We start from the raw sequence: 23,737 nt of genomic DNA on the forward strand, positions 1-23,737 counted from the left end.
ATAAATAGTAGGCAACATCCTCCTACCTCACTGATTTTCAAAAAAATCTATATATTGTATTTCTTCAAAACGAAATTTGATTCTCGTACAAATTAAATGATGAGTGAGTACCAAAGGCATAATATTTTTTATCATGAGAAATTGTTTTATTCAGACATGTTTGATACCAATATGCTTGTAAAAAAATTATGTATAGAGGCCTCATGATAATTTGTCGTTTGTCGTCTAGGGCCTAAAAATTTTCAAGATTGGCCTTGCTATTCAGTCTTTAGGAATTCCTAAGCATTAGCGAAGAAAGAAGCCTACTTGAAGAGGGCTGAGCCAGAGTATGGTAAAAATACCCATGGGGTCCCGTCCCGAACGGGGCGGGGATTACCCACACAATTGGGTATTCAAGTTGGGTACGAGGTGGGGAATTACGCCCCGAGGCCAGTATGAGTAACAGGGGTCCCATCCCATGCCATTTAATTTATTTTTTTAAAGAACTCAATATTTAAATAGAAAAATTCCATGAAATTTCATTAATTCTAATAGAAGATAACAACTAAGATTATCTAAAGAAAAACGATAGAAACCTTAGTTTACCAAATATATTCGAATAATTTAACTTTTAAAAATAAATGAATTAATTAAAAAATTTAATAACTATATTATTGTCTCATTTGAATGAATGAGAGCAATAAAATAAATTATCAAAAACTATAATAAATAAATAAACGAGTACGTAAACGAGACAATCGCCCCACATTAAACGGGTGACGGGATGGAAAAATACCCGACGGGATGGGACGCAAGCGTGCCAGGCCGTTGCCAACCCTAAGCTAGAGGACTAAGAGAGATAGACCACTTCAATTAGATTCATCTCGTCTAGAAACCGCAAAGCTAAATTAAGCATGCACATCTACCAAAGCAGAATCATGTGTGTAGGCACAAATTTTCAAATTTCATTAGATCTTCTTGACTATTATTCGAAAGGTCCAATTATTTTGATTGTGCTATGTTCATAGTTAGTGTAAAAAGTAACTTCTTCCCAACTTTAATATACAAATACACTAAAACTAACTTAATTTATTTATAAGTAAACTTTTTAAGCTTAATCAAACACAATGAAACAACCACGAAAATTGACCAAATGAAGAAAACCATCAGCCTGTTTAGGAGTGATTTTTTGGGTCAAAAAATTGATTTTTTGACCGTTATTTTACTCAATTTTTTGACCGTTATTTTACTTTTCTAGCCAACATATTTGATTTCTTCTCTCACAGGTGGATCCTACTTTTCTTCTAACGGTCAAAAAATCAATTCTCAAAATCACTCCCAAACAGGTTGCATAAATTGGAAGAAAAAGAAAGCTAACATTTTCGTATAAATACATTAGTAAACGAAATCTGGTTGAGATCTCTTTAATACATTCAAAACAATATAATGTTCCAAAGTAACTCGATAATTCTTACTTCAAACCTCTGCATCAAACAAACAGGTAAATCATAGTACATTTTGTCATTTATTAATTTATAATCGCAGTTCTGTACAACATAAGAATCAGAAGGTTATGACAGCATACTATTTGGGAAATTGTTGCCCCGTTTCTGTAATTTTGAGTAGAACATTTAAATCCTATCACGTTGACATTTCTTGAAAGTCAATGTTTTCGTGAAGCCAAATAAAACAACGTTAATCATTCTGGTGAACAAATCCTGCTAACGTGTTCTGAATGACATCTCGGGAAGGATTGGACATAAGGTAATGGCTATCGGTCTGATTGAATCAAGTTTGGATAAAGAACTTTTCATTTCACTACTTTGTTTGAATCGCGCTTGTCTCAGTATTCTTGTTCTGAATCTCTTTTGTGGACGAAGAACTCAATTTAGCCTTCTCATACTCTGATTCTTTGAGGGCTTTTTTCTTTTCAAGTTCGACTTGCTTGCAGTTTTCCTCGTGAGCCCGTAGAAACATCCTCACGAAATTCAGCAAAGTTGATACAACTGCAGAAACATTTCAATGAAAATGAAATATCAGTTGTGTGAAACAAACATCAGAGGGAGCAGAAATTTAACATAAAAATCATTGAACAATGAAGAACAACCCCATAGTCAACTTAAAAAATCCTTCATGAAAGCTCGGGCTGCCATTTCTCATTAAGCAGGCGATAAATGCATAAGAATCAAGCAAAGAGTGGTGTGTGGTTTCTGTCTCATACAAGCATCTGATGAAGTATTATTGGATTGATTACTCTTATCTACGAGAAGTCAATAGGAATTATAATCGAAGGTATAATACTAATCAATCTTTGACGGGCACCATCCGTCTTTTTCCTTGATGAAAAAGTTATTTAGTTGTTCATTAAGAATAATGTATTAGGTTTCATTGTTAGCCATTACTCTTTCTAAGCATCACCACAAGAGTTTCCCGAAAAAGAACCAAAATTTGTCTCCATCTAGCTTGATACACTCTGATGTTCAGAGCCCCTGTCGTATCACTGTTATTTCACAAACCCATGGATGGTACCTTCATAGTTGAATCTTCCCAAACAACTTGCATTTACCTAATGAAATTCAAATATGAGATCTCATCTATTTTTGTATATTTCAATAACCAGTTAGCCCTCAGTTTAGGAAAATTAAAACATTCAGGACTGATAAATTGGTAAAGACTAAATCAATCAAGAATTGACGATGTAACTGGAACGAAAGGGAACGATACACGGGCTGCCCGTGGCTCGGCTCGGGGCTCGGTAGACCCGAGCCTAGGCTCGGGCCGAGCCCCATTTTGGGGACACAGGCTTTGCCCGAGCCGGCCCGTGAGCTCGCGAGCTTTTTAATAAAAAAAAAAAAAATTTAAATTTAAGGCCATAAAAGGCAGCAGATTAGGGGGAAAAAAAAGGGGGAGAAAACGAGCCTGCCCGGCTTAGCCCGTAAAAAGCCCGAGCAAAAGCTCGGGCCGAGCCTTTTTTTTTGGCCGAGCAAAAAAGCTCGGCCATTTTAACCGGGCCGAGCCGGAGCCGAAACTTTAGGCTCGCGAGCCGACTCGGCCCGGCTCGTTTACATCCCTATCCGTGGAGACACTTCACGACAAAACTGGGTGGCTAGGGGAAAAATTAACATCTCTTAGAGGTACCTCTGGCTATTTTGTTTCAAATGTAAGTGCCTGAAAGAGACTAGAATACTAACAAGAATTCTTGAACTTGACAATGAGAATAATATATAATAAGAGCATTCATAAGACAAGGTTTACACTTTGTCCTTGTTTGACTCCCATTCTTCCAAAAATTCTTTTTTTCAAAACTCATTTTCCACCACACATTCTTCAATAAAATAATATTACACGCAAATCCAAAAATTTTCTTTAATTTTTAACCACACATTCTCTATCAATCTACAATTTAAAATGCATTATTTCCTCCAAAATGGGGATCAAGCAAGGGCTTTATTATAGTTAAAAAATTTCATCCATAACCATAGATATGTAAGATAACAGCCTTAAGTAACAAGTATAATACAACCTCGGGATATGTACCTTAATTCTAGCAATTTTCACAAGAAGATATTTGCCAAGGATTTGGTAAGACAAAATATTTTTGGAGAGGGATAGGACGTCATTTAAATTTAGTGTTCTACACTAAGTGCATGTTTGGCAAAGCATAAATTAAAATTTATGAGGGTCAAACTTACTTTTTATCTATATATTCATAGAAACCACAACTACTACCCGCTTATTACCCACACGTTTCATTGGACCCACAACTTATGACCACTGACGTTTTAATTTAAGCACTCACAAGCATGCTTAAGATAAGAGAGACAAAGCTCTAACAAGAAGAAAAGAAGCAAATAAAAAATTTTAAAGGGTATGCGATGGAATATTAGAAGATACATTATTATATTTAGTTTTCAATTTTGATGTTTAATTTAGAAAACATAATTAGGGATTGATTTTATAACATTTTCCTATTTCAATTAGGACTAGTTTAAACCTTATATAAAGGGGGCTTATGCAATGTAATTGAGACAACTTTGATATATTAAAAAAATAGATTTCCTCTTGCCCTCAATTCTTCTCTTCTTTGCACCCATTTCTTTCTCTTCTTCTCTTCCTTTCCCCTATCCTAGAATTGTTCCATAGCATCCTATGTCAGTATGACGGGAAATTAAACACCTATTCAGATGCCTCCACGCAAAACAGATTGAAACAGATGAGGACAAACAATTACATCATAGCATGATAAAAAACCACAAGATGTCATCAAAACTTTTAACAGGAATACCTTGCTCAAATGGACAACGAGCTGGATCTTCCCCAAAATAAAGAGCCAGTGCATCTGCATTCCTCCCCTAGAAACTCCAAAAATTTCTTGAATTAGCTTCTTTATATGAACATGCAAAGTGGGGAAGGAATACAAATTCATAGGCCACAGAAATACCACTCCAGAATATAGTGAAGCCAGAGATCTCACTTCGCTTTCAGCATAACCAAGAAAGTCTTTTAGCATCTAGCATTTTCAACAAAAAATGGTTAGCTAGAGACTGACATGCATAAATAAGAAACACATAAATATGGATAGTGAGAGAGAGGTATACGTCTGAAATAACTTACCTTGCTTTAAAAACTTGACATTAATAATTGTATGCAATATGGTAGCAAAAGTAATAATGGAACCACATATTTCTAGTCATGGATGAAATATGAGTACAAAAAAAGTGTGAACTAATGTAAGAGGCCTTGACTAGTTGTGATTTCAATAGATTTTTCTCTTTTAGCATAGAAGTGATACAAATAATTTGAGTAGATGTAAGGGTGGTAGAAATGGCCTACGTAAAGAGCTTAGTCAAATAAATAATCAACATTGATAAGAAAGAAATTGCATCATTCATAGAACATGAGTAACATTGGAAAGCTACCTTGCAGAAGTTTTCTGAGATAGGACCATCATTTTGAGAGGCAGCCAGTTCCTGCATAACTTTTTCCAGTCCTTTGCTAAAGGCTTGCATTTCCTCCGCCAAATACTTCAACTGAATCTGCATCGCAAAATTACTGATCATGTTAATAGTTAAGTAATTCTAAAAAAATGTTTTCCTAAGATGAGAAAAAGAAATGTACCTTTGTTGCAGCCTCCAAATTTACAAGGTCTCTCTGAAAATCCAAGACTTCAGGCAGTTTTTCAGCAAGCACCTATAGTTCAAAGGAACGCATGGAGTGGATGGATTTAGAGAGTTCTTCAACACAACACTGGTACAAAAGAGATAATCTACAGAGGCGGTGACAATGAAATCAAAAGGGCAGACAGAAAAATCTGGAACTGTACTGAACTCTGGTTCTGTGATAAACATTGACTTTGTTGTAATATCTCATATTTAGTGTAGTGTATATAGCACGAGATAGTCATCAAAACATAACTCATATTGTACCTTGCACAGATAGTGCATAAGCGTCAGCTTCTTGTTACGTGCTCGTGTTTCAGTAAGTTTTAGAAGACTATCCAGGCGAAATCCAACAGCAGAACCTAAAGTATGAAGGTATGAATTATCCAATTTAGCAAGGAACATAATATGGAATTCAAGCATTTTCAAGAGATAATTGGATCAGTTAGAGAAGCACTGCAATCAGAACAACAGAACATCCATAGAAATTTATAGGGTGGAATTTTCTCATCCTAACGTGGAAGTTCAGGTGTAACTTCATAAATATGAAGTTGACTGACTGTAAATGATCGCAAAGGGTGACATATGACTTTAGCACTAATGTAACTGGAATGGACAAAATCAAATCAATGAGCTGATCAGCTGAGCCAGTCGTTCATCAGGCTATCCTTGTTCTTGGGTCACACTATGTACGAGCTAATCTACCTCAACGCAAGCAGAATAGAAACCCCCCGGCCAAGGAGCTCATCAACGACCTGTGACTGGATGATGCATAAGAACTCAGATATGAATTGGAACTGGCATAGGGTCTGACCAGTTATAGTTGAGCCACTGGCCAAACAAACAGTTTGTCTGATCAAAATTATCTCCTTGGACAAATATCGTACAGGATTCAACATTTAGTATGTCACAAAATAGTAAAATACTCTCAAAAAAAGGTCCAAACCTAAAGACCCACATGATAAGTAAATGAAAGTTTTCGATTCTGCTCACCCCTTGCCGTTCCATGATTCAAAGCATTACCCAGTGAAAGAATCGTTTGCATGATTCTTTTCAGCTTGATCGAATTCCTGACCTGGTAAAAACTGCCTTCAGGGAAATACCTTTATAATAGAAGCAAGAGGAAAGAAAAGAGCATAGTTGCTTGCCTCTTCAGATGCAGAATTCACGATATTTAAACTATTTCTCAATTCAGAAACCTGGAGATGAGAATTGAATGTAAAAAATATCGGTGCATGAAAAAGAAAAACAGAATAATTTGATTGAAAATTATAAACTGGAAAAATTAAGTGATAAGAATAAATAAAAAGCAAAATATAGTATATAATAAAGCTAGATTTCCTTCTACCTGGGAACAAAATTGAATTTTAAATGAGAAAACTCTTAGCTTGGACTCTACCCTTGGAACTTTCATTAACTCCAAGAAAAACTGAAACATGTGGAAATAGAACGTGTTATAAGGCCATAAGATGAGGTCTTTCCTCTAGTTGGGATACTGCGAGTTCACATATTCATGAAACCATGGAAAAGGTAAAAGTAAGAGAAGAATCCCACCCACCTGTTCACATTTTCCAAGGTTCTCCTTGTCCCCATTGTAGTTCTGGAAAATGAAATATTATTCCAGGGGGAGTGAGAAATTAACATGTGAATATGCAGCAATCAAATTATAAATAACGAAGCCATCTCATGTTTATTGCACTTCAGTTCCCATGATTATAGAAGTCAATAGGATGAAGAGTACTAGTATAAAAAAGACAAATGACTAGGAAATAAAGGAACACCTTGAGAAGTTCCATTTCTTCTTTGGTTGGACTAAATTTTATAAGATTATCAACCTGATCGATGTCCAGTGCTGAGTCATCCATAATAAGGATCGAATTCTGTCGACAAAATTCAATGTAACAATCTAAGAGAACGCTATAAAGTAACTTTAGTTTGCTATTTCTTAGTAGATGAGCAGAGCAAGCAATACAACTGATATGTGAAGAATAAGCCACTTCCATATCCATAAACTAAAACAATCGTAGAAATATTTCTAAACTACAATCTTAGGCGCCCAAAAATGCTGCACATATATGCTAACATTGCTGTGACTGTTACTATGCATGAGCATGCACTCGAAAAGGAGATAACACTAGTCTACAAAATCAGCTAGAAATCATTCAGGAGAAAATTCAGACAATCCATCAATAACATCTAAATCTAAAACTTCAGACTTTCTTGCTCGAATCATTTTTTTAGCAAGACTATTAATTTATATCATCAAACAATATAGCAAAACCGTAAAATTAAAAATCCCTAAAATGTTAATCCCATCATAATATGTACAGTTAGCCCTAGAACCACAGGGTTTCCAACATTAAGGACAGAATCAAAGGTGAAGCTATATTAGGCTAAGGAGAGATGACCCTCTGGACTTCTAAACTAAAAAGCAACTCTTTTGGATTCATTTCACATGTTCAAAGAACTTTAAGTTGGCTCCTCGAATTTTATACACTTTAAATGTTTGTCTAAAGTTTCACATCAAATATATTTTCATTATTAAACCCACCCTTCCAATCCCCAGCAACGAGCTTTTAGTTCGAAGTTCTACCCTAATCAGAACGAGTATCTATAGTTGTGAGTACTATACTATCTGCTGAAGACTGCATACTACATTGTACATATTCATATTGAAATTTCCTTTTATTTAGTTGTTTCTCCATTTTAACACAGCTTATTAATTCCTCTAATATTTTTCTGGCTAGTCATTACACATGAATTAGTTTGTGCTTCAAGTATTATTGGTATTATTGTTACACGTTAACTTTCTTTTCTACTACAAAGTATCTACAGAGGCTCTGCACATTTATTATGATACCTGTAACAATCCAGTTTCAAACTGTCCCACATCGAATAAAGATGAAAACATAGCCCAACTTATAAGGTATTGGGTTACTCCTCTTAACAATGTTAACTTTTAAAATGAAACTCCAAGTCTTAATATAGTATCAGAGCCTATTAAACTCTAACGAGTGATTCGATCAAATTAAAACTCAAAAAATGAGCATGCAGATTTCAAGATTGGTCTGTTCAAACGAGCCACCATCTTGCGGGGCATGTTAAGGAATATAATCTTATATCGAATAAAGATAAAAACATAGACCAACTTATAAGGTCTTGGGTTACTCCTCTCAACAAAATTGACCTAGATGAAACTCCAAGTCTTGACACGAACCAAAGTTGTGTTATTATCCATAAACAATAGCTAATAGAAATTGAGATTAATAGGAAATATTTACCCAAGAATTGTAAACAATAATCACAACCACCATGACAATAATGTCATGAATTTAATAGAAAATTCAATCAAGGAACAAAGTGCAATATTTTTGAAAAAATTAAACAGACACAAAAGCAGCAAATTACGTTTAGCCTACCGTCAAATCTGACATAGGAACCTTAACTTTTGTCAGCATGATTTCACAATTGTATGCCCTTCTTAGTTCAATCTGCGAATAATGGGTATACGAATATTTATAACAGCAGCATACACGTTTTTATTGGGAATAAATTAAGACCATATGAGGTTTCATGATGTACAAAAAGCATTAACATGTACAGAAAAACATAAACACTAGGCTTCCAATCACAGGAATTTAGGGCAGAGGATTATTGACAATGAGTTATAAAGTAATGGACAAAATATAAAGAGATTAATAAAAATATTAGGTCTTATTATAAATACAAAAACGTTCCAAAGGTTCCCATCTAACCAACAAATAACTACATGTGTGTGACTTCTGTAGATTAAATAAAACTATTTTGTGCATAAACTTGGAAAAAGTTTGTCACCCTCAAATACTCGAAACAAGTTAATAGAAACGAAATAAAAAAGTGCAATATGCCTCTTTACAATCCACATGGTAAAAACTAATTTTTAAGAAAATTTTTAACAAGTTTTAATTATTGACATGTTGGTTCTGTTAACTTAAATGGACCCTGTGAAACAGCACACTATACATCTCTACAAACCTAGTTAAATTCCCACAAGTCATTAGCGAGACTGCATATTTACATCAATAGCATATGAAACCGTATCACAGAAGCAGTATAACCTCCCTCGATATCTGAGAGAAAAAATGACTGACTGAGTGATAATACTTAGTTAACTTGCACCCAGTATTATTCTCAAACTAAGACGTACAAAAAACGCAGGAAATCAGAATATCTCAGACCACCAACAGAAGCAGTTTAATCCACTGACACCGTAGCAAGGCACTGAAATTCCTACCTTAAGCCCTTGTTTGAGCCACATTATTTTCATAGGAATGCATTTTTAAATAGTGTATTGATGGGAAATGTGTGATTAAAAAATAAGGAAAAGTATTAGATTTGTATGTAATATTATTTTATTGAAAAATGTATGATTGAAATGATGTCAAATCACTATTTAAGAATGTATTTTTTTCAAAGAATGTGGCACAAACAGGGCCTAAAAGTGTTTATCAATTAACAAAAAAGGAAAGAAAAGAAAGCACACTAGGCAAAATGGGGACTAATGATAAATATACTCTATGCAAAGAAACAAGATCGGCTGAAGCGGCAAAAATAATATATGATGGGGACTAATGATAAATATACTCAAAAATAACATCAGTTTTACCAGATGCACTTTATCAGATTTGAGTCCGGAAGTAAGCCGATTTGTTTTTCCGCTGGCACCTCCATGATTTGAATTTGGAGCACTGGCTGAGAAAAGACTCTCAAGCTCAGACATATCCAACTCAGGAGCTCTAACATGGATAACATAAGAGAAGATGTCATCATTACACAACTTCATGCTCACATAAAAGTAAGTCATAGCTATGAATCAATAAAGATATAGTATAGTTATATTTAATGACATACTTTGAAGCCTCCTCTGGTTTTTGTGCATCAGCCCATAGGCTCCCCTGGATAGCCCTCGTTAACTTCAACCAGTGATATGGTTTGAGGGATGTCTTTCTTCCTTGACCTTGAATTTTTGTACTCGCGCGCATTGGTAACCTTCCCTTTGTACAAAATGGAGGTGCAGGTATGCTTTTGTTATTGGCAGCAGAATTAGACTGTGAAGAAGCACTGCCAGCAATTGATAAGCCATTGGAAAGTGGAGCTGGTGGAGGTGGAACAGGCGGAACATTTTGAGAATTCCCCACGATGGCTTCCTCCTGAATGGAACTAGGAGGAGAAAGTGCTGGTGGTGCTGCTGAAGATCTAATGGTGGAAACTGTGGTTGGTCTTGAACATGGAGGTGGAGGAGGTGCTGGTGGTGCTGCAGAAGATCTAATGGTGGAAACTGTGGTTGATCCTGAACATGGATGTTGAGGAAGTGCTGGTGATGCTGCTGACAATCTAATGGTGGAATCTATGGTTGGTCTTGAACATGGAGGTGGAGAAAGTGGAGGTGGAGTGGCAGGTAATGCAGAATCTTCTGCTCGGAGCAGGAACGAATCTTGAGAGGTGGTTGAAGAAGTCGTCCTAGATAATGGATGTGGTGCAGGAAGGAAACAAGCGGATGAGTTCTGTACAGTCGATCCACTTGATGAAGACGAAGGTGGAGATGGTGGTGGTGGATGGGGGGGAGCTAATGACGTGTTCCTAAGAGTGGAAGGTATATTTGTTTGGGAGAGAAAAGAGAGGGGAGGAATAGGACCTGATGATGGTTTCCTTTGAAAGAGAGATCCATCTGTCCCTAAGAAACGAAGTGGAGGAGGGGGAGGAGGCAAAGGAGCTGTTGACTTTTTCCTAGGCAAGGGGCATTCAGCTGTTCCTAAGAAGGGAGGAGAAGGAGGAGGTGATGATGGCTTCTGAATAGAGGGAGATGCAGCTGTTACTGAGAACGGAGAAGGAAGGGAAGGAGCTGATGACGTGTTCTGAAGAGAGCGAGTAGCTGCTGCTGGGAAGGAAGGGGGTGGAGGAGGAGGTGTGTTCTGAAGAGAGGGAGGTAGAGGAGGGGAAGGAGATGATGGCTTGTTTTTACAAAAGGGAGAACCAACTTTTCCCGAGACAGGATGTGGAGCAGGGGAGGGAAGGGAAGGAGCTGGAAGCAGGTTCCTAAGAGAGGGAGGCAAAGCTGTTGCCGAGAAAGGAGGCATAGGAGGAGGAAGGGGTATAGAAACAGGATTTAAGTTGGAAGATGGAGATGAGATAGAGGCACAAAATAGAGGTGGCAGATGAAGATCAAGATGCAACTTCTGTTCAGTCTGCCCTGATATTTTAGTGTCTCCAGTAAATGTAGTAGATGGATCTGAAGGAGATAAGTGACAAGAAGACTTTGGTGGTGGTGGCAGTGGTGGTGGCGGTGTTGATTGCAGGAATGACCATGGTGCTGGTGGCACTGGTGGTGATGGCTGCAATGATGACGGTGGAGGCACTTGGCTAGAGAGAGTTTGAAACGGTTGTGAAGAAGATAAGTGACAAGCAGATTGTAGCTGTAGTGTTGGTGACTTTAGATTTGGTTGAGATGGTGTTGGTGGCTGCAGCAGTCCTGGTGTTGATTGTGTTGACAGCATCAGTTGAGTTAGTGTTGGTGGTAGAGGAGGGGAAGCTTTTGTTACCATTTCAGAATTAAAAGAAAGCTGCCCTGAAGGAAGCGAGGAACTATTGAGTTGCGCTGGCTTCAACAGACTTGGAATAGATGCTGAAATAGAAACCTGTGGAGTAACTGACTGGGTGACCTGATCGTGCAGTAGTTCTGTAATCCCAAGTATTGAGGGTGCACTGTGAAATCTGGAAAGTGCTACAGGTGAACCTTGCAAGGAACTAGAATATGTAGCTGGATTAGATTGTGAATTTTGAGAATTTCGTGGAGAAATGATGTTGGACTCACGGCGTCTTTGAACAGAAACCTGTACTTCTTGGGACTCAACCTTCTTTGTAATCAAGTTCAAATCCAGAGATGATTTAGAAGATGCCAAAGGTGTTTCACTTGGCGTTGCATGCACAGAACTTTTAATGTCATTCTCAAATTCTTTCGACTTTTTAGTCTCTTCATCTATAGCATGACTCATTTCCTGCAACCCGACATATTTAACACCATTAGAAGAAACACTAATAATTTCCTTTTGCACACTCTGGAAAGAGGCAATCTCCAATTTCCCATCATTAATTCTTTGAAGAAAACCACACTTCAGCTTTTTTTCTATGGCCGCCCGGAGAAGTGCACTCTCCAGTAATTCATTTTTCTCACTTTGTGTGAATCCGTTCTCCAAAGTTTCCATTCTAGCAATGGGAAGAGGAACAATCTCCAGTTTTTCTTGGAGAATTTCGGTTTCAAGTATATTTAGTGCAGCTTCTGTTTTTGGTTCCAGCCAATCCACACTGTTAAAAATCTCTTGAATTTTTGCAAATGCTTCAATAGGGAGACCTTCCTTGTCTTCAACACTGGTTAAATCAAGCCCGGCCAATGAAGGAGAGGAATCCATATCTGAGAAAAGAACCTTCAACAACCCAAAAGATGACAATTCAGAACTCAAACAATGGCATGCTTTAGTGTGATATATTTCAAAGAAAGAAGGAAAAGACATTTACCTCTGCGGTGAAGTCCTTTGGAAATTGATCCTTGATGTCCCATAGGACATCAATTTCATCACGGTTAAGCATCAATATATTTGATCGGATAAATGCCGTGTTGAACATTACCCGAAACATCATTTCTTCATGATCTAGATCACCATCCAATGTAATACACTCAAGCACAACATCACCTTGTACATGGCAATTGATATCAATTTTAACAAGTTCACAGTCTGCCTGTAATAATTTGGTGAAGAAATTAGCAAGGATAAAAGAAAAGAGCAAAAATCCTTTGTTCAACAAAGAAGATCAGAAAGAGTTGAAATAAGTTGCCATCATCATGTTTTCTAGAAACATATTGCAAATTTTCTCTTAATAGTTTAGATTATAAATGAAAGTTAACACAGAAAATTTAAACTGACGCAATTTTATGTTTCAAGGCTGAGCTGATAATACAATTCATCTTATTTCTACAGATCACCATTGTTTGACAGGCTTATATGAAAAAAAATTTAAGTTCAAAAACTTCTTTCAGGATATCTTGTAAAATTCAAAGGTTAATACATATACCTCAAATTTTAGACAAAGATGTGGTTGAAGTAAAAAAAAAAAAAAAAACTCCCAGTTTCATGTAGCAACCACCAACCAAATCCATACTGGACAGTCTTTATCGAGCAAATCCATTTGGAATTTCACAAATGGCACTATTACGTAATCATGTGTTATACTCATCCAAATGATCTTTACTCCAACTACAATATTTTTAATCAAGAATTAAGAACTTCTATGAAATTATCCTTCTTTTTATCATGGAACTTTCCTATAATAACGTGCAGACGTCAATAAGCAACTAAACGGAAACACCTAATTATGCTATTATTTTAATTATCCAATCAGGTGAACTGTCCGTTAAAGATTGCTATGTGATGGAGAACTATTGCCAAATTCTCAATCATAGTTCACACAAATCTGCAGAACCAGTCCAAATTTCAACAGGCATTAAAAGTACAAACTCTTTAGTTACATGGTAGAAGAAAGTTAATAAGTTGCATCAACTATTGGGATTAGAGTCTCTTAGCTACTCGAAACCCCAAAAAGAGAACAACAAATTGTCACTGAAGAACATTTTATGAACATCATTTGCAAAAGCTTGAAACAGAAGCATTATTCTATATATGCCCATAGAGTCTAAACTATATATTTTCAACTGTAAAGCAGGAGCCAGAAACATATTTCAGGACAAGACAAGCATACGAAAAAAATGCCTTAACTAAGAACTACCTGCTTGAAATGCCGCACAACTCTGCTCTTTTTAGGCATAGAGAAAAGAACCTTGGTAGTCCGATCAGCAGCCATAAAAGGATCCTGTCCGTATATCCTAAATATCGGACGGCAACCCCCCTCTCCATCCATATTAGGAATGAGTCTAAGGATAATGCAATCCAATGTCAACGCCCTATCCAGCGGAGGCCATTGTGAGCCCACATTCCTTCTGGAGACATATTGCAAATACCTCAGTTGTGAAGGCAATGGATTTAGAGGTGACAACATCTGCAAAAGTTGAAATGGTGCTTGCTTGTATATCATGTCTAAAGTTCTCTTTTCCCCGGTGTATTGCTTCCGATAAATCAAGAGGGCAGCCAGCATGAAAACCAGAATTGGCAACCCACCATTGTCACAATGCATCAAGAGGACGTTCATTTTCCCAAGTGAAAGCCAATTTTCGCTCGATCTCAAAAAGTGGTGGATCATTTCCATGGGGAGTAATGGGCAATTTTCATACTGACGAGGATAGTCCATCACAATCATGTCAAACTGAGATAGTATATCGGAAATCTGGCTTTGTTGTTCACCCCCCTTTCCGAAGTTAAACACCATGTATGAAGCATCAGGGAAGCATTCATGGAGTTGACCCACTATGCCTCCAATATACAATTTATAGTCATCATCCTCCAAAATATCAGTGGTAAAGCAGCAATCAAACACTACAAAGCCACAAGAAAAGTCATTTTTGAAGTACCATTTTAACACATTTAAAGGATTTATCATCTAGAAAGAGCATTAGTTAAAACACAGTGAATGCATTCTGGTTTCCTTCCTTTAGTTATTTAATCTTGAAAGCAAAGATGACCACCAAGATGTGCATTATTAAACTTAGTGCAAATTAACTGCAGATTCATTCATGAGCAGACAAATACACCAGGATCCCGGAATAAGGGAATGCAGAAGCAGAGTGTTCTGACTTCAATTAAGTAATTTAGATTACAATTTTACAGACACGGATGAAATTTCCAGAAATAATGAACATCAGTAAAATTACAAAATATTAAAATAATCTTTATGCATTAAATGATTTAAGCTGGATACAATGTACCACATAGTTACTGCAAATCCCATCACCCATTATGCTAACGAATAGCATCATATATCATACATTAATGTTTTTACCCTTGTCGTAAAATTGCAACCTACAGTAAATATATAAATACAAATAAAACGCCAGAAAATGTATTTTCAAGAGAACCCAATAATTTCCAACAAATAAAGAATCAAAATTTACAAAATAAACAAGAGGAACATACCAAAAACTCTGTCTGAGATCTCCAAAAGCCCATCAGGCGGCTTACGGTAGAAAATTTTACGAAAAAGGGCCATTTTTTCAACAAGATCCAAACATAATCAGCAATGCGAAACCCTTTATAATGCTAAAAATACCACCCACTATGCATCCAATCAGCTCAAACACATTTAATCTCAAAAGCCCGGGTCTTAAAATCCGGACAAAGCATACACATAAAACACAGTTATGCAGTGCATTACACAAGACCTTATCTTTTGTATTCAAGAAAGTGGAAGAAGATAATAGATTTTGCTGAGGCTCTAAGGAACACTTATTTCTTTTCCATGTGGAACATTTCTTCACATTCACACTGGTTGTGTGCGTTTGTCAGATAAACTTGGCTTTCAATGGGAGGAACCAAGAAAGAGAATTTTCCAAATAATGTTGAGATTTAAGATTTCTCTTTCTTTTTTTTTTTTCTTTTTTTTTTTCTGCAGTATCTAAGGAAAATGAAGACAACCTAGGATCAGATATCTGTCTCAAGTGAGAATGTCTTTGTCATATATGCGATAAGTGTGAATTTAGGTAGACGATTAACAGAATGTGGGATAACATAATGATGTTTGATGGCTCCTCCTGTACTCACTCTCTTGTCCCTTTCGTATATTGCCCTTTTGTTTAGAATCTCATTGATGTGCATGCGTCAACTTAAGGAAATTCCAAGAAAATGACAATCAATAATCAAATTATATATAAGCCTATGCTTGTCTCCTTTTTTCAAAAATGTTTTTCTCATACTCATTTTTAAATACACATTCATACAATTAAATATTTACATTTTAACCTAAAACTTTTTTTCAACTTTTTAATGACATACTCTTCAAAAAATCAATATTCCAAAAATTAATTTCCCCCAAAAACTAATTAAAAAGGAAGACAAACAGAGGCTAAAGCCCATCTACACTTGTCGCGAAATGACAATTTAAAATGATGATATACATTTGATTCTGCTTTAAGTTTTTAAATCAAATAGTTTAACATTAATATAGAGTAAACAAAAGAACTACGTTCGATTCTTGTGGTCGCTAATTAATTGTGCACGTTGATAAATTGTAACTTCTATACTTATTCATATCTTAATCTTGCATATTTGTTAGTAGTTTAGTTCTAGTCATTGTTGACTTCTTTGTGTTTTATATATAGGCCATGTTTGAGCCCCATTTTTATCTCATTAAAATGAAAAATATGATCGTTATCCATCACATCAAGCCACCATTTTTGAATTTCTATCTCTTGTGTGGGTCCCATAAAGGCTCTATTTTTTATTCTCATTCTACAAATAATGTGGTTCAAACAGGCTCATATTGTAGGATGGATCAAGATTCCAGGACGAGTTTTTGACAAAGTTTAAAAGATGTGGTGCTTTGAATGGAGGATGAAAGGATGTGGAGAAAATGAAAATGGAGGGGAGAAGGAAAAAGGCTAAGTAGACAATTTGTGCTATCCTCAAGAAGAATTTTGGCACACACCAAAAGGATGTTGAAGAACTATTACCACAATGCACATACAATGCATAGAGCATGAAACATTAGAGCGCGCCTCCCAAGAGAAGTGGATTTCTGCATTCCAACATGCTTGGTGACATCATTGTGCTCATGCGATCAATGTTGGGAAATAGACTCAAACGAGATTGGAAGTTTTGACTTTTTAAAGGTATTTTCGGGACTTCTAAATACAAATTTCAAGGTAACATGGTACACTATACCCTGTTTGGGCTCTATTTTAATGACGTTTTGAGAAAATGCATTTTGAAATACCAAGGAGGTGTTCTCTTTGTACTTTAGTTTTGTAGTTTTGAGTTTTGAATTCATTTTGAGTTTTGTGTTTAGAATGTTTGTTTTGAAATTGTTGAAAATGTGTTCTTTTTGTTAGTCCGAAAAACTATTTTTCAAAACAAAAAAAATGAAAAATATGTTTCCTTCGAAATTGTGAGAACCACCCCAAGACCACCACAACACCACCATGACACCACCAAACACCGTCAAAATCAACCCCACTACCACCACCATGAACCATCAACCACTACCACTACCGTCCACAACCACCAACACCATCGACCACAACCGTCCATTACCACCACCAACCACTGCCACCACTGTCCACAACCGCCAACACCTTCAATTACAAGAAAAAAGAACCAACAACACAATCAAAATTGGTTCGTGGACTGCCAGCTTAATTCGGCCCTATTGGCTCGAAATTGGTGATGAGCATGGGTTAATTTGGTGCGCCATGATGAGGCGGTGCTAGGGGTGGTGGTCCATGACCTTGGGTTGCGTCGTCAGCGTCGAACATCATGGTTGAAGGTCCAAGTTCGTTGTTGCGAAAAACAGCGCATCTCCTCGTTGCGATGTTGCGTCAGCGTCACCTCTCTACATAGGCGTCGGCACCGATGATCTCCCTTCGTAGTCGGCATCACCCTTCGTTGCCGGTGTCATCCGTCGTAGCCGGCGTCCAAGAGAAGAGAAGGCAAAGCCTTGTTTTGGATCGAAAACAGAAATAGAAGGAAGGCTTTGAAATGAAAAATAAAGGTGTTTCGCGTGTTTTCTATTTTTTTGAGTTTTGTACTGAAAACGTCCAAAACGATAAAAATGTCGTTTAGTTTTTTCTTCACAAATTTTTTTTTTTGTTTTCGAAAATGGGAAAGAGAACGCATTTTTAACGTTTTGAAAAATCGAAAACAGAAAATGACTCGAAAACGGCAAAGAGAACACACCCTAATTTTTTAGGGAATATATGATTAAAAAGAAAAAAAGTTTTGAATTTATGTGTAATATTATTTTGTTGAAAAATGTGTGGTTGAAAAGAAAAAAAGAAATTAAAATTAAAATAAAGTCCAAACAGGGGCTATAATTACCTAAATTCTCATACTTCAAAGGGTTCTACAATCTTGTTTTCAATGAGACCCCTCTCTTTCAAGAGGATTCGCGGAAAAACTAAATTAAGGTTTGAAGCAAATCAATAGAGAAGCTTAAAGGAGGTTTTAGAAGTGCAAACTACAGAATTCATTGTTGATCTTCTGCTTTTTTATTTTTTTCTTTAAAAAATTAAGTAATACTTATTATTTAATTCAATTTGTGATACATTTGAAACAATATGTAACTAATTTAAAAGGTTAGGATAATGTTCCACTTCGTCAACCAGGCTCAATTTATTGCCTACGCGGCATACTACTCGGCATCCTATCAGAAGTTAAGTCAAGAACAATGCATCATCTTGGTCAAATATGGATGAAGCCACTAAGCGCTTCGATTTTGGCCCATGAGAAGAACCACTATTATCTATGGCCCTTTTATCGAAGCTTCTTTGACTCTAAAGGCTTCAGATCAAAGAAGGTTCCGAAAAAAGATCCATTTTGTAATGATCTAAAGAAAATGATTGTGTAGGAAATCAAGAGTAATAGTGTAATTGATTTTTTTATTGTACCATATTTAGTTCTTACCTTAGTTAGTTATACTAATTATGAATCTTTTCTCATCTCCTAATTTAGGAAATTTATTTCCTTCTTTCCTTACTCACGTTTGTATTATAATTAAGGCTATAGATTATTCATTCAATATATGAGAAATTAATCTCTTTTACATGGTATCAGAGCCGGGCTATTCTAAGCCTAATAGCCGATGACGGAAGATCCCATCAACATCTTCATGAACCCTAAATTTTCTAACATTGAGATAGAAATAAACTTACCATGGGTTTTACGAGAGTCGAAAATGCCTCCTTTCAGCTTACGGTGGAAAAATTGAATGGAAAAAACTTTAGAGAGTGGGTTCAATCGATTAAGTTGGTAATTGAAGGCAAAGAAAAGCTTGATTACCTGACCGGAGAAACAAAGAAGCCTACAGATGCCGTCCAGTTGCAGAAGTGGAAACTAGAGAACTCGCTGGTTATAGCTTAGCTGGTGAACTCAATGTAGCCAGCCATAGGAAGAACGTATCTTTTTCTCCCAACAACAAAGGATGTTTGGAAAGTCGTCAAGGAGGTCTACTCAGACCTTAAAAACTCATCACAAATATTTGAAATTAAAACTAGATCGTGGCAAACTAAATAAGGAGACAGAGAGGTTACGGAGTATGACTTGGAGATGACGTTCCTATGGCAAGAACTTGATCTTAGTTAAGAATAAAGTAGGAATGCCCCAGAGACAGTGTAAAGTATAAGAAACACTCAAAAATGAATGAGTCTACGAGTTTTTTGCCGACCTCGATTGGGAACTGGATGATGTTAGAGGTCGAATGCTAGGACAACAACTGCTACCTTCAACTAGGGAAGTTTTCATCGAGGTGAGAAGAGAGGAGAATCGTCGAAAAGTTATGATGACGGAGAGGACGACCGAAGAAATTGATATCATGCTTTTGTTAAAGGAAATTGGACGTTGAAGAGGAAAATAAACAGGGCATTTTCATTTCCTGGAAGTGGGCTTTCAACTTTTGGCTAAAATACAAAGAATAGTGGGCTGTTAAAAGGCGATACCGAATCTGGACCTTCAAAAATTGGGCTTTCCAAGTCCTCAAAATATGGGCTCCTTAAAATTGAACTAAAAATTACAGCATTATCTTCAAAATTTGGAAATGGGTCAAGTCAAAAGCAACAAAAAAGACGTCTCTGGTGTGAGCATTGTCAAAAGCCAGGACACAGGAGAACACATATTGGGATATACATAGAAAGCCCAGCAATTGAAAATTAAGACAGAACATTAAAAATCATAGCTATCAAGCGTTGGTTGACCAAATTGAAAAATCTAAGGAAGTAAAAATGGAGCATTCAGTTCTGAGCAACTATAGCAACTCTATCAAATATTTTTGAGCCTCCAAACGTCGAGTGAAACACCCACACATGGTCCTTAAAGCTTTAAATATTTCCTTAAGATATAAGATTTCTTGGATCCTTGACTCGGGTGCCTCCAATCACATGAAGGTTGCCTACCATCTGTTCAATACATATTCACCCTGTGCTGATAATATTAAAGTGAAAATTGTTTAAGGGTCACTTTCATCTGTTACGAGAAAAAGAAGTATTCAAATTTTCGAGTCTATAACCTTAAAATCTATCCTTCATATTCCAAATTTATCATGCAATTCATTATCTGTCAGTCAATTAACAAAAGACTCAAACTGCTATGCTAATTTCAATCAATCTTACTGTATATTTCAGGATCTATCATCAAGGAAGATGATTGACAATGCTAAAAAGTGTAAGAAACTCTACTACTTCGAAGAAGTCAATATGAATAAATAACGTCAACTTGAAATTTGTAATTCTATGTTCGTCTCTAGGGATAATGATATTCTATTATGGAATTATAGAATGGGCCACCTGAACTTACAATATTTACGACATGTTTTTCCTTCTATTTTCTTGAATAAAACATCTATTGACTTTTAATGTGAAATATGTGAGTTTGCAAAACACCACCGTACTACTTTTGTAAAATCCACATATAAACTTTTAAAACCTTTCATTATAATTCATAGTGATATGTGGTCCATCATGCATTCTTAACTGTACTCACACAAAATAGTTTGTCACGTTCATAGACGATTACATTCGAGTATGTTGGACTTGCCTATTAAGAGAAAAAACTAATGTGTGTTCCACATTCATTAATTTCACCAAAGATTCAAGCACAAATTTAAATTCTACGCACTAATAATGGTATCGAATACTTCAATGTCACTCTACAAGATCATCCACAAAAACATGGAATCATCCACCGGAGTTCATGCATCGACACTCCCCAACAAAATGGGATTGTTGAGTGAAAAATAGACATATTCTTGAGGTTGCCCAAACCTTAATTTTCACCTAAGCATGCCAAAAAAATTTTGGGAAATGCTATCTTGACTTCAACTTATCTTATCAACTGCATGCCAAGTCTCACTCTGTCCTTCAATTCACCTATTCAAAAACTTCAAGATTCATTTCACGATTCTTGTCTAAACCTAAACATGTCTCTCAAGGTGTTCGGTTGTACTGTCTTTGCTCACGTCCACTTCCATAAGCGTAGCGAACTTGATCCTCGTGACATTAAAATTTATCTTCATCAAATACCTACCTACTCAAAAAGGCTACAAATACTATGATCCATCAACAAAGAAAATATTTGTTAGCCTCGATGTCATATTTTTTGAAAAGATGCTTTATTTCAAAAACACCTCTTTTAAGGGGGAGAACTCTAATGAAGATAGGTATTTTAAAGGCAAGTTTTTTTAACCTTGACATCTTTGAAACGGAAATATCATTTCCAAAGTCTAATATGCCATACATAGAAAAGTATTTGAACTCAATGGGTGACATAGGAGAGCAAAATGACAGGGAAATGTTAGTATACTAAAAAAAGCTAAAACCAAAGTACAAGGAGAATCTCACACTTGCAGCACCGAGAGAATTGGAACCAATGATAGCTCTAGATTCCCATGAGTCAGAATCTTCATATAGCAATCTACCTATTACACTCAGAAAACAACCTCGGTCATGCACATTCAAAAGTGTATACAAGAGGTTTTGACAATTTCCAAATAGAGGAAAGCAGCAATGGAAGAAATGTGAGCATTGAAAAAAAATGAGACTTGAAAGGTGGTAAATCTATCGAGAGGAAACAAACGTAGGTTACAAATGAGTTTTCAATGTAAAATATAAAGCTGATGGAATAATAAAATGATATAAAGCTTGTCTTATTGCAAAAGGATACACGCAAACATATGGTATTAACTACATAGAGATATTTGCACCAGTAGCCAATTTAAGCACAATCAGTGTTCTCCTTTCCTTAACAGCTACCTTGAATTGGCCTCTACAATAACTGGACATTAAAAATGCATTTCTTAATGGGAAACTGGAAGAAAAAGTCTTTATCACCCTACCACCAAGATTTTGTAAAAAGGAAAAGGAATCAGGTTTCCAAACTCAAGATATCACTGTATGGCCTCAAATAGTCACTTAGGGCATGGTTCGATAGATTTGCAATAGTGTTAAAAGATCAAGATTATCAACAAGGACAATCCGACCACGCCATGTTCCTTCAACAATTAGAAAATGGAAAAAAGACCATCTTGATCATATATGTAGACGATATAATCCTAACTGGAAACAATATAGATGAGATAAAATGACTTAAGAGAAGCTTGGCAATCGAATTTGAAGTGAAAGATCTTGGACACATGTGGTACTTAGGAATGGAAGTTGCAAGATCAAAAAGGGGTATCAGTCTTTCACAAAGAAAGTATATTCAAGGTCTTCTAACAGAAAGAGGCATACTTGGATGTAAACCAAATGACACACCTATTGATTTGGCAAGGAAAAAAGAAGATATTGGAGATCCAGTTCAAACAGATAGATATCAAAGACTAGTGGGAAAATTGATCTACATGTCTTACACTAGACCTAACATTGCTTTTGCGGTAAGTATGGTAACCCAACATATGCATTTTCCAAAACAAAGTCATATGGAAGCAGTATACAGAATTCTTAGATATCTTAAAGAAACACTTGGAAAATGATTATTCTTCAAAAAGAATGAAAACGGGAAAGTAAAAGTCTTTACAGATGTAGACTGGGCAGGTTTAACAAATGATAGAAGATTAACTACTGATTATTGTACCTTTGTATGGGGAAATTTAGTGACATAGAGGAGTAAAAAACAAAATGTAGTGGCAAAATTAGTGTAGAGACTGAGTTTAGAGTAGTGGAACAAGGGATATGCAAAGGATTATGGTTAAAAAACTCTTGAAAGAATTACAAATCACAGTAAACCTCCCAATTAAGCTTTATTGTAATAACAAAACAGCCATAAATATTTCTCTTAATCATGCTCAACATGATCGAATTAAACATATGGAAGTGGATGGGTACTTTATCAAAAAAAAGGTTGAACTCGGAGATATTTGTATAACCTATGTTCCTATGAGACAGCAAACTGTAGAAATTATCATTAAAGGACTACCTTAGCAAAGTTTCGACGATTTCATCTACAAGTTGAAAATGGTCAACATTTACCATCTAACTTGAAGAAGAGTGTAGAAAATCAAAAGTAATATTGTAATTGATTTTTCTTTGTACCATAATTAGTTCTTACCTTGGTTATACCAATTAGGAATTTTTTCTCATATCCTAAGTTAAAAGATTTCTTTCCTTCTTTCCTCACTCACGTTTGTATTATAAATAAGGCTCTAGATTATTCCTTCAATATATGAGAAAATAATCTCTTCTACAGATTGATGTAATAGCCTGTAGCCCAAACAAGTCAAATCCTATCAACTTAATGATCAAAAATGCTAACATAGACTATAGGGCAGCTCTCCTTTTCCAGATACCCAAATGCAGCTAGGGCAAGTGGATGATAGGACGTTTGTGATGGTCGAATGAAGCTACGTACGCTTCATCCAAAGATCTTGGCTTCAATTGTAACACTATATATACCCTTTCCTTCTAACATTTTAAGAGT

General features: G+C 36.1%; 1 protein-coding gene across 6 annotated transcripts; it reads right to left on the reverse strand.

Moving 5' to 3' along the window:
- Nucleotides 1–1,475: 1,475 nt before the first annotated feature.
- On the reverse strand, nt 1,476–15,773 carry LOC111371807 (formin-like protein 18). 6 transcript variants are annotated; one of them, XM_022993979.1, is made up of 17 exons: nt 15,257–15,772; nt 13,956–14,659; nt 12,690–12,911; nt 10,029–12,598; nt 9,784–9,913; nt 8,558–8,629; nt 6,920–7,018; nt 6,697–6,738; nt 6,487–6,567; nt 6,287–6,337; nt 6,132–6,213; nt 5,406–5,500; nt 5,098–5,169; nt 4,899–5,015; nt 4,454–4,489; nt 4,265–4,331; nt 1,476–1,985 (listed from the first exon to the last, which is right to left on the reverse strand). In XM_022993979.1, exons 1-17 carry the CDS (start codon nt 15,327–15,329, stop codon nt 1,798–1,800), a joined length of 4,701 nt encoding a protein of 1,566 aa, XP_022849747.1. In that variant the 5' UTR covers nt 15,330–15,772; the 3' UTR covers nt 1,476–1,797. The 6 variants fall into 6 exon arrangements, 4 of the variants coding, with proteins under 4 accessions (XP_022849747.1, XP_022849746.1, XP_022849748.1 ...); XM_022993978.1 differs by having other exon boundaries at nt 4,421–4,489; nt 15,257–15,771; XR_002698658.1 differs by lacking the exons at nt 1,476–1,985; nt 4,265–4,331; nt 4,454–4,489; nt 4,899–5,015 and having other exon boundaries at nt 6,097–6,213; nt 15,257–15,773.
- Nucleotides 15,774–23,737: the final 7,964 nt, after the last annotated feature.

Source organism: Olea europaea, chromosome 22 (genome assembly GCF_002742605.1).
Source record: "Olea europaea var. sylvestris chromosome 22, O_europaea_v1, whole genome shotgun sequence".
In the NCBI taxonomy this organism is placed as follows: domain Eukaryota; kingdom Viridiplantae; phylum Streptophyta; class Magnoliopsida; order Lamiales; family Oleaceae; genus Olea; species Olea europaea.